Source organism: Geospiza fortis, unplaced genomic scaffold, assembly GCF_000277835.1.
Source record: "Geospiza fortis unplaced genomic scaffold, GeoFor_1.0 scaffold237, whole genome shotgun sequence".
NCBI lineage: Eukaryota > Metazoa > Chordata > Aves > Passeriformes > Thraupidae > Geospiza > Geospiza fortis.
The window spans coordinates 4,074,637-4,086,022 of record NW_005054319.1 but is presented as its reverse complement, the minus strand read 5'-3'; the positions used below and the strand labels follow the sequence as shown (position 1 = coordinate 4,086,022).

Sequence of the window (11,386 nt, the reverse complement as noted above, 5' to 3'; positions counted from 1 at the left end):
ATCCCCCGCGGTTCCGGCTTCCCCCGGTTCCTGCCTCCCCTCCCGGCTCGCTGGGGGAAGCCTGGCTGGGGTTTCTGCCCGCTCTCACCACTGCCCGTGGTTTGCTGTCCCTCTGTCCCCAGCCCGCAGCCCGCCGGGGCCATCCGGCCCATCGACCGCCGGTCTGTCCATCGCATCTGCTCGGGGCAGGTCGTGCTGAACCTCGGCACTGCCGTGAAAGAGCTGGTGGAGAACAGCCTGGATGCCGGAGCTACCAACATCGGTAACTCTTCCTCGAATTTAATAACTTTCCATAGGCTTCGAAAGCACGTCTTTTTCCTCAAAACCGAGTGCATGTTAACAAATCTGGGCAAATATTTTCTGTTTGGGCAAAGCATCTTTACAGTGATTTTACACCTCAGGCTAATAAAACATTCTGATTCCCAGACTCCAGCTGCATTCCTAGCAGCATGTGAGATTGTGTTATTTAATTTATAGCGGCCCGTTTGGCCGCTAAAAAAGTGTGTGGTCTGTGCAGCAGTGGTCAGGCTGTGCCAGCTCGTGGCCTTGGGCTAGCCCAGGGTAAAGGCAGGGCTGGTTTCCAGAGCTTCCAGGATGGTGGCTGGGACAATTGTGAAGACTTTTGTTCAGACCCAAGTTCAATGAAGCTGAATTATTTGGAACTACAAACTGGTTTGCATTAGATTGACCTAACTTTTGACAGTTGTCAGGGGTTAGGGTGTTTTGTTGTTGTTGTTGTTGTTGTTTTTTTCCTGTTATTATTAAATTTTGACATAGAAAGCTGTTATTTGAAAAATTGACTTCAAGTGCAGAATTGTTACAAACACCATGTGTGAAGATAAAGAATTAAAATACTTTATGACTCAATTTTGTAGATATAAAACTTAAAGATCATGGGGCAGAGCTGATAGAAGTTTCAGATAATGGAGGTGGAGTGGAAGAGGAAAACTTTGAAGGCTTGAGTAAGTTGAATTTTTTTTGTAATTTAGATGTGGGCATTTAGTTTAATCATATTTAATGGACACTTGGCTTTGTGTGTTACCTGCAAGACTTGAGCAACTCTAGACTGATCTTCTATAGTGCTCTTATGGTTATAGTTCTTGTAACACAGAAATAGTCTTTGGTTTCTTTGCTTATTTGAGTGGCATGAGCAATACAAATAGTCACAGAGGAGAAAATCCTATAGAAGTCCATGTGGATTCATTCATGTTTAATCGTTGGTCGTTGTTGAAGGAGTTGAGCTGTGTGGAAGGGGCTGCTTTGGGAAGGTGAATTATAAACTCGAGTATTTGCTGAAGGGGAACTGACATTGCCCTGACTGTCAAACTTCCCATTTGCTAGTTTGGAATTGCACAAAATGGGAGCAGAAACAATACTGTCTGATGAATCTAACTAGCCACTGCAGTAGAAGTATTGTCATTTCTTTTTTGATAAAACACCTGGGAATCTTTTCCCCATAGGCTATTCCTCAGTAACTTTGGTGCTCACTGTACATTTTTGGTTCATCAGAAGCTCAATGTGCTGCTGTTCCAGCACAGTGAAAGTTCAGGGGTGCTGCTGCTAGGTCAGTTTGTCACCTGATGACTGCTGCTGCACTGAGGGTGTGCATTGAGTCCTCCTCAGCTGTGGTGGTGGCTGGGCTTGTGCTTGTCCTGTGTGCACCATGCACAGCACAGGCTGCTGCTGGTTTCTTGCAGGGCAAAATCTGTGACAGGTCCAGCAGCAGCAGCAGAGGCGGGTGCTGTGTCCTGCTCTGAGGCATCTTGTAGAGCTTCTAGCAATAATGCTGAATAAATCTGTGATGTAAGTGTGAAATAGCAGGTGCATCTGAGGATTTTAAAGAGATCTTGTTTATAGGAAAAAGGGAAAGCAAGCAGTAGTTTGTCTTTAATTGTTACGTAAAATGCAGTGAATAATACAGAAGGTGTTTTGCTTCTTGATATGCATACAAAATGTACTTGCATAGACCAGTGGCACTTTGAAGTGAAATATAAATATGAAATATCTTTTTCCAGCTCTGAAACATTACACATCAAAGATACAAGATTTTTCTGATCTAATACATGTTGAAACATTTGGGTTTCGAGGTGAAGCTTTGAGTTCACTGTGTGCATTAAGGTAATTAATATTATTTATTAGTGGTAGGAAGTTACTATATGCACAAAACCACTGCACCCTTTAAGTTTACCATTATTGACAAAGTGGGGCTTTGGAAACTTCCAGTTCCTTACTGTCAGGTCTGTTTTGATCATTAGGTTGCATGATGTCCTGAGTCATATCCAAGCAAAATTATTCTGTGTTTCTAAGCACCTAATTGGTCATTTTATGTACAAAATTTAGTGTTACTTAAGGATGCAGATCTTTACAGGGTGGGATTGTGTATTTGCATGAGTATTTGATCCTCTGATGTAAAGCACTGTAATATTTAAGTGCTGGTTGTTAGGTTTTAAGGCTGTACTTAAATTTCTTTCAGACCAACTATACATTTTAGATCAGCTTTTGTACACAGTGCTGCTGGTATCTATTAGAATGAGGAATGTAGTGTTCAGCAAAACTAGATTTTAACACACTGAGTTTTATAAGAGAGGGATGAAAGGGATACAAATAAGAATGTGTAGCTAGGGAAATGTTACACTGCTCTAAAGAGCAGGTTCTTAGTTGTGTATGGGGAACAGTTATTTTAATAAAATTAATAGTATTGCTGTAGCTTCTGTGCTGCTTGTTATGAGGAATAGATAAGGTAATAGGGTGCTCAGTGAATAATTCTGTTGCCTCTCTCCTCCCACTAGTGATGTTACCATTTTCACCTGTCATAAGTCAGCAAAGGTTGGGACTCGTTTGGTGTTTGATCACAATGGCAGAATTACTCAGAGGACTCCTTTCCCACGGCAGCAGGGAACCACTGTCAGCATCCAGCAGTTGTTTTATACCTTACCAGTGCGGCATAAAGAGTTCCAAAGGAACATCAAAAAGGTAAGGTCAGAAATTCTCAATTCAGAGCAGTATTGTCCTCTAGAATTTATTCACTGCTGAATGAAATTCACTTCTCTGTAGAATGTACTGATTACAGACTATTTCATGCCTGTCTTACATCTTAATCAAATAACAAAAGTCTTCTTGTATGCTTTTCTCTTCTACTTTGCAATATTTGGATTTAAAGGTATATTTTCAGATTTTGAAAAGAATCCATATCATGATCACTTATCTGTGTTTTAAAACCAAACTGCTGTGTTGTGGCTAAATATGTCTGGTAAACATCCTGTTTATTTTTAAAGTACTATTTTTCATATGTATATATTTTAAATTTAGTTTGTAAAGATTTTAAGGATAAAACTCCCCCCTTTGTTAGCTGCAGATATTGAATGCATTGTTTATACATTTGTGTTTTAAAAAGAGATTTCATATGAATTTGAACTTTCTTTTTCCTTTAATAGGAATATGCAAAAATGGTCCAGCTGTTGCAGGCCTACTGTATTGTTTCCAAAGGAGTGCGGATTAACTGCACTAATCAAATTGGCCAGGGGAAAAAAAGCTGTGTGATATCCACTGCTGGAAGTCCCAGTTTAAAGGAGAACATTGGAGCAGTATTTGGACAAAAACAGGTATTGCTTTTATTATTGAAAAGAGAGAGGATGTAGCTGTAGAGAGGGAATTCTAATATCTAATAAGATGTGAGAGGATGGAGTGTTGGTCTGCAGCACACCCCAGAGGCTGACAGAGGAGAGACACCGCGGCCTCCACGGACTCTGAAAGTCCTGGATCTGCTCACAGATGTTTTAGAAATTATCTAGGAGATGGGTTTATGGCTTAATATCTCTCTGAAAACAGTTTTAAGAGCTGTTGTGTCAGCAAATGGACTGTGTGCCACAAGACCAAGCAATTTAAAAAAATCCTTAAAATGGTGTGATGTGAAAGTCTTAACTGGAGAACAGAAAACTGAGGTGTATCCACTTTGGCAAGCTCTTCCTATGAAACTAGGTTTTATTCTGGATAACCTTTAAATGGGATAGCTGTCAGCCCCTGTAAAGCTGTAAACTGTGATGCTTTCTAAGGAATAGCTATAAAAATAATTGTTATCCTCTAGATGACAGCAGAGTAAAAAAAAAAGCTCAAAAACATCCTTCCTACAACTGTATATTACAGTCATCAGAAATATTGAGTGGTTGATAGCTGCTGGCTGTTGATAAACAATTTTTCCCTCCACAGTGCCCCTACAGAGATCTCAAAGCCTGTTCATGCTGTGGCTGAAAGATGAGAGGGAAGATGTAACTTTGTCTTGCCATGTGGCGCCAAGCATGGTTGAAAATTGAGTGTTATCTGAATAGAATAGAATAGAATGTTGAGCTTACAGCCTGTTTTTTAATATTGAATGCTTAAATTGATAGGAGCTCCTCTAATGGCAGAAAAATAATAATGGCATGATTGGGAAAATGTTTCTGGTAAACGTAACTGTTCTTAGGGAGCTTGTGATTCAAATAACACATTTTTTAATTGTTTTATTTTGCTTTTAAAAGAAACTTTTATTACTCTTTTTTCCCTTTATTTTAGCATAAAACATGTTTAGGTCATATATATGTCAAACTGTCAATCATTTTATTGTTCTGCCTTTGTACATTTAATGTAAGGGTCTGTGAAATAACTTAAGCACAGGTTGTGATATCAAAGGATGAAAACAGGCATTTCTTAGAGGAATTTTTCTGTTTCTCAGCAAACAGTGCTATTATCTTCTAGTAGGTTTGGATATTTTAAGTCTTTGTCTTGGTCAGTTCTTGGTCAGCCAAACTCACCATTTTTCTCAAATAAATTTTAAGGCTAATAAATGACAGTAAAATAGAAGGGAAAAATCTATATAGGTTTGATGTTTCACTTCCTTCCCCTTTTTTCTTTTTTCAGTTGCAGAGCCTTATTCCTTTTGTTCAGCTTCCTCCTAGTGAAGCTGTTTGTGAAGAATATGGACTCAACCCTGCTGACATGCCACAGAATCTTTATAGGTAATTAGGAAAGTACAAACCACTGCTGCCTGTGGCACTTTACCATAAACCAAAATTTAAAATAATAAAGTAAAAAAAAAAAGGTATGATATATAGTGTTGAAAAGAGCCAAGAACAGCATCGTAGATATTGGGATGCAGTTTTGTGGTAGCCTTTGTCACACGAGGAACTGGGAGAGGAAATGTGTATTTGTATATTCACTGGTGCTGTATAATAGTGTTTCCTTAAACCCCTATAAAACACATTCCCCTCAAACATGCTTTTCTCATCCATTTTCCCTTGCTCTCACATTGTTTACCCAACAGTATTGGTGGCTTCATTTCCCGTTGTGATCACGGTGTTGGAAGGAGCACGACAGACAGACAGTTCTTCTTTATCAACCAACGGCCCTGTGATCCAGCCAAGGTGAGGGGCTGGTTTTATTGTCATCAGCCTCACTAACTCAATATTCTCTGAAAACCTCAGCATTAGTGCTCATGTGTATGTTTGTTTTTTGGTGGTAGAAGTTCCTCAGTCTCAAGTTTCTGTCTTAGTTGTGTCTATTTGAGTGAACAAGATCTTAATAATACAATATATGTTTCAGTACATTAATTAATGTACACTGGTGCAAAATAGAAGATCATATTTTTGAAATCTATTGTTTTTTCACCTTTTTTGCAGGTTGTCAAAATTGTGAATGAAGTTTATCACTTACACAATAAACACCAGTATCCATTTGTTGTCCTTAACATTGGGGTAGATTCTGGTACGTTCTGAGTAATTTTTAGTAACTTCAGTAAAGGCTATTACAATTTCTTCTTCAATGATGTTTGTATTTAGAGAATATTGTCATTTTCATCTATATGACTTCCTGCACTCTGGGGATTTTTTAATGCTCAGTTGGTGAGGGAGAAATAGAATCTAGCTGTGGATCCACTATTTTTCCCCTCCACCTTTTCTATACTCAAAAATAAGTTCTTAAGTGATGAGGAAGAGGTCATCTTAAATACAAGAAAACTTGTATCATGTGTTTGTTTGCTGGGATGTTGAGACAGTTAAATCTGATTTGCAGACAAAATGGCAAACAAAGCAGAACTAATTCTGTATAATAACATTGCATTTTATTTGTAAAGCAGTTACTTTTTTCTTTTTTTTTCCAGAGTGTGTTGACATCAATGTAACTCCTGACAAAAGGCAGATTTTACTTCAGGAGGAAAAGTTTTTATTAGCAATTCTAAAGACTTCTCTGATGGAGATGTTTGGTAGTGATGTTAACAAACTGGATGTCAATCAGAAACTTCTGGATCTTGCAGGTAGGACACAAAATGTGGAAGTTTTGAGTATGACATATGGCAGAGAATTAAAGATGGAAAAAAGTGTTTTTAAAAACCCAAAAAAGAAACTAAAAAGAAAATTAAACAAAAAATAAAGAAGAACCCAAAATTGTTAAGTGATTGTTATGGAAATGACACATGCCAGCGCAGCAGGATTTACAGTCAACTTTGTGAGGAAAAAATTCACACAGAATTAACTGATAATGCTTGCAAAAGATTTCTGCCAAGATACTAAAAGAGACCTATGGTTTTTTTTATGAGAATGTCTTTGAGAAAAAATGGTTAAGGGGTCATAAATAAAATATGAAAATTAAGTATGAGTTTATTGGGTTTTAAACTTTGATTCTTTTATGTTACCTACAGAAATTGATGATTCTCTTGTGACTGTGCAGTCTTTCAAGATTGCTTTCCCGAGTCAAGATCATCTAATTCTCTTCCTTTCATTCAACAGAGCCTCTCTAATTTTCCTTTTTTGCTGACATACAGAATCAGTTGTAGCCTGATTCTCACTGTTATTTTAAGTTAACCTTCGGTAAAATCCTTGTTGGACTGGCAGTTGATGAGGTTGAAGTCCTCTAATGACCAACAAATCCCATATACTCTTAAGTGCCTATTGTGCCAGCTCTTTAACACTTTGCCAATGGAATTTTATAGTGACCATTGAAGTGTAAGAGCAATTCACTTTTCATCGTCACTCTGTCATTAAACTCTTTTGATAATATAAATAAATTTGCTGATTGGGCTGATTACTGTTCCAGTTTAAAAAGAGATCACAGATTCATTCTCAGTAGTGTCATTAAATGTCTTCAAGATGTAACTGTTTCTGTGTTGATATTAATGCATTTCAGCCCTCATTGTCTGAAGCTTCAGGGCTCCTTTGAGCTATTTGCTATTTTTCTACCTCTTTTCATTCCTTTTCCTAAAGCACATAGTTTAATTTATGTTCCCAACTAACTTAGAATCTTGAAATACTCTGTATTCTGATTTCATTAGGTAACTTGAAGAAGACACTTCCTGAAAAGGCAGAAAAGCCTCAGGCAGACATGCTGTCTGACTCTGAGACTGAAAGTCCAGGTGGTGAAGGCAAAAGAACAATGACTCTTGCCAGATTAAGGGAGTCATTCTCTCTCCATCAAGCAACAGAAAGTGACTTTCAAAGCTCTAAAAAGGTAAAACAGCAGCACAGTTCCCCTAGACAAAGGTTACTCGATACCACTGGGGGTACTGTAAAGATTCAAAAGGCTGTCTTGACTAAGAAGGCTGAAAGTTGTCATAAATTGGACTCAAAGGTGTCAATTCCAAGGAGACACTTGAGAAAATTAGAAGATGCTTCAGATTCTGGATTCTGTAGTATTTCTGAGTCAGATGCTGGATGTAGCACACCAGAAGCTGGAAGCTGCATCAATAGTGAAAGTGCAATTAATTCTGAGGAAGAATTCTGTAGCACAGAAGAACAGATGCAGAAGGAGTGTCTTAAAACTGCTGGATGCAGTAAGAAATCATTGGACTGTGATGTTCAGGTCTTGGGCACTGAACCCGAGCTAGATCAAGTGAATGACTGGGCTGATCAGAACAAGTTTTCTCAAGAAGGAAATAGTTGTTCTCCAAGAGTAAAACGTTTTAAAAGCAGAAAGTTTAAAACTGAAGCAGATGATTCTAAGGCAAGTAAATATCCTGAAGAAAAGAACACTAGTGTTGATGTGCTGGTGGAAGTTAAAAAGAAAATTGTGCCTCTTGAATTCTCTATGAAGGTTTTGGCAGAAAAAGTAAAAAAGGTAATACAGCAACAACAGAAAAATACAGAAACTGAAAATTACAGAAGATTTAAAGCAAAAATTAGTCCTGGGGACAACAAAGTAGCAGAAGATGAATTAAGGAAAGAGATCAGGTATTTCTGCTTTCACTTGTTTAATATATTTTACTCCTCCATTAATAAAATTAGTTAAGGAAAAATGTAAGACCTGTCTTGAGGGTGGGCAAGAGCCTTACATGTACTTGCTAGGTTTGGGTCTATTTTTTATTTAATGTCACAAAAATCTATTTGATGAGTTATTTTACTGACAGAGCAGCTACTTGAACTAAATGCAGACAGAATGTGGAAGAAGACACTAAAAAGGCCACAAACTTCATAGATTTGGCTTAGATCAGCCTTGTGAATTGCAATTCAGTCAGAGAACCACCAAATTTCATGAAAGCACACCGGAAAGACTGCATAGCTCATATTCCTACCTTGTGTGAATGAAATTTGGTGAGACATCCCTGGAAAAAGAAGTTACATTCAGGTGGTCGGGACAATCAGTGTCTGTGATTTGTTAATATTTGGATTTAAAAAATGTGTTAGGAAAGTCTTCTAATTGTGAAAAGAAGGCAAATATGTCAGCTGCCTTCAAAACCACCCTGCCATCTTCAGTGTTACTTACCTGGGCTATTGCCATATTGCCTGCTTCTAATTTTGTTATCACAAATGGGGGAAACCTGCCTTAATGATGGATTTTGTTCTGCCAGAAATGGCCTCACAGGTCATTGGCAGTTTTTTTTTTTTAATAGAAAGTGTGTTCTGCAGGGGAGAAACAGAAGTTTTTAAGTTTTGCATGATAACTGATAAGGGTGTAATTTATAATCTCTTTCTATTTTTTTGTATACAGTAAAGAAATGTTTGCAAAAATGGAAATCATTGGCCAGTTCAATTTAGGGTTTATAATAGCAAAGTTGAATTCTGATCTTTTCATAATTGATCAACATGCTACTGATGAGAAATACAACTTTGAGATGTTGCAACAACACACTGTTCTCCAAGGTCAGAAGCTGATAGTGTAAGTATTCTCAGTGTTTAACAATAACATGTTTTAAGTTGAATTCAATGTTTCAGAAGGATATCTATGATTTATATTTATGTAGCATTTCACACCTTCAGAACACTTGAGACTCAAGTGGTTTTTATATTCTGTGTTTCAAAGAATCAATCCTTACATGAAACATCAATTCCATGGATGCAGTTGTAGCTATGCAGCAAGTCAGTGGTCAAACAGATTTCCCACAGTTTGGCCGGATATTGGAGACTGTTCCTGCAGCAAGGAATGCTGCCCAACTGACTTCATCTGCTGAGTAACACTTGGAAGCAACTGTTCAGTAGTGAGATTTTTTTTTTTCACACAGTAGAGTGAAAAGTTTTACTACAGAGCTCTGTATTAAGTATTTCTAGGTTGTTTCTGAAATCTGTCTTTAATTCTCTGCACTGTGTATCTATGCAGCACCATCTTTTTTTCTCTCTTTCAGGCCTCAAAATCTCAATTTAACAGCAGTAAATGAAACTGTATTGATTGAAAACCTGGAAGTATTCAGAAAAAATGGCTTTGATTTTGTCATAAATGAAAATGGTGAGTTTGGATGAGGTTAAAAGGACATCTGCCATAGTTACCACTTTGGTTAGTTAGTTACATCTATCAAAAGATTAAACATTCGTATATATGCACATCACATCATAATAACATTTTAAAGTAGTTTCTCAGCTTTTCTCTCAAGAAAAAAAGTAATTTCTTGTACTTCTCTGTTTCTTTATTGTCATTGAAACCTTCCAGCTCCTGTAACTCAAAGAGTTAAATTGGTATCATTGCCAACAAGCAAAAACTGGACTTTTGGGCCACAAGACATAGATGAGCTGATTTTCATGTTGAGTGACTACCCTGGAGTGATGTGCAGGCCCTCCAGGGTCAGGCAGATGTTTGCTTCTCGAGCTTGCAGGAAGTCTGTAAGTACTGTGCTTGATGTTTGTGTTCAAATAAATAAATACCACATTCCTGGTGTAGTACAGGTGGCTGTACCTGCATGTGTATTGCAGGGCAAGTTCATTTACTGCTGAGTGTCAACAGCTAATATCCTTCTTTCTGTTCCTCATGTTTTTATCTAGTGTACTTTGGGAAATATTTCTGCTAGTTTTTTTATTTTGTTCCAAACTAATGGGCTTATGAGCCCAGTGTTAGCTGTGTTTTGTCTTCTGATTGTCTGATTGAAGGTGTTTTTTATTTTTAATGCCTTATACAGAATTTGCTATAGTAGCTGAAGTACTGGTCTGGTCTGTGTCAGCTGGCAAATGGAAAAATGAAAGAATTCATTTTTTTCCCTTTGCTTGCAGGTGATGATTGGAACTGCACTGAATGTGCAGGAAATGAGAAAACTGATCACCCACATGGGTGAGATTGAGCATCCCTGGAACTGCCCCCATGGAAGGCCTACTATGAGACACATAGTCAGTTTGGACTTGATTTCACCACAATAAGTCAGTGTCTGTTTATTAACATTTTAAATTTTAATTCTTGGCAATATTTTGAGCTTTTATCATGATTCTCTTATTTTGAGTAAAAAAAATTTTAGGCAGTCTTCAAGTTGGAAGCAAGAGCACTTGGAGGCATTCAGCAGGGTTTCCTTGTCATCGATACCAACATCCTGGAATTCATGTAAATAACTTCTCTCTTATTGCAATTTGCTGTGTGTTGTACTTCTTTGAACAGCAATCACAACTTTTATAAAATAAATACATTTATATATAAAGATAAGGAGTAGCTGAACCTCATTTATAGAAATACACTGATTCTGAAAATGAAGTGGAATGTGAATTCACGTCCCTGGTAATGCTATAAACCAAATATTAGTTTTCAATATTTATACATCATGTATATGATAATTTTAAAGAAAATGAAAGTTACACACAAGTTTAAATATTTTTTTCTTATACCGAAGCTTGGTTTTGTTAGATAATGACTTAGAGCTTTAATATTGCATTTAATGATTAATTTCCCATTATCCGTGTTTAAGGCTTGAATAGAATTATAAGTCTGGCATCATTACTTTTAATTAGCATTGTCCCCTTCCAAATTCCAAACTTGTTTTTCAAGAACAAGTTTATCTTCATTATCTTTTTCTGATAATGAATGGGAAAAAAAGCTGTCTCACCAGGCACTGCCAGTCAGGTCAGTTCAAAATCTATCTCAGTAAAATCAAAACAGGTAGAAAATTATCTTTTTGAATCAGAAACTATTAAAATAGGTAGCTACGCTCTTCAAGTTCTGTAGGACCAAGATCTGA

General features: G+C 37.2%; 1 protein-coding gene across 1 annotated transcript; it reads left to right on the top strand.

Moving 5' to 3' along the window:
• Nucleotides 1-12: 12 nt before the first annotated feature.
• PMS2 (PMS1 homolog 2, mismatch repair system component) lies at nucleotides 13-10,854 on the top strand (the record flags this gene model as incomplete). Its single annotated transcript, XM_005420472.3, has 14 exons — nucleotides 13-262; nucleotides 876-962; nucleotides 2,016-2,118; nucleotides 2,790-2,973; nucleotides 3,435-3,602; nucleotides 4,894-4,991; nucleotides 5,297-5,396; nucleotides 5,652-5,736; nucleotides 6,131-6,283; nucleotides 7,298-8,192; nucleotides 8,950-9,117; nucleotides 9,581-9,681; nucleotides 9,883-10,052; nucleotides 10,437-10,854. Coding segments are annotated over 14 exons (2,706 nt in total), but the record flags the coding sequence as incomplete, so codon positions are not given.
• Between the last annotated feature and the right edge of the window lie 532 nt (nucleotides 10,855-11,386).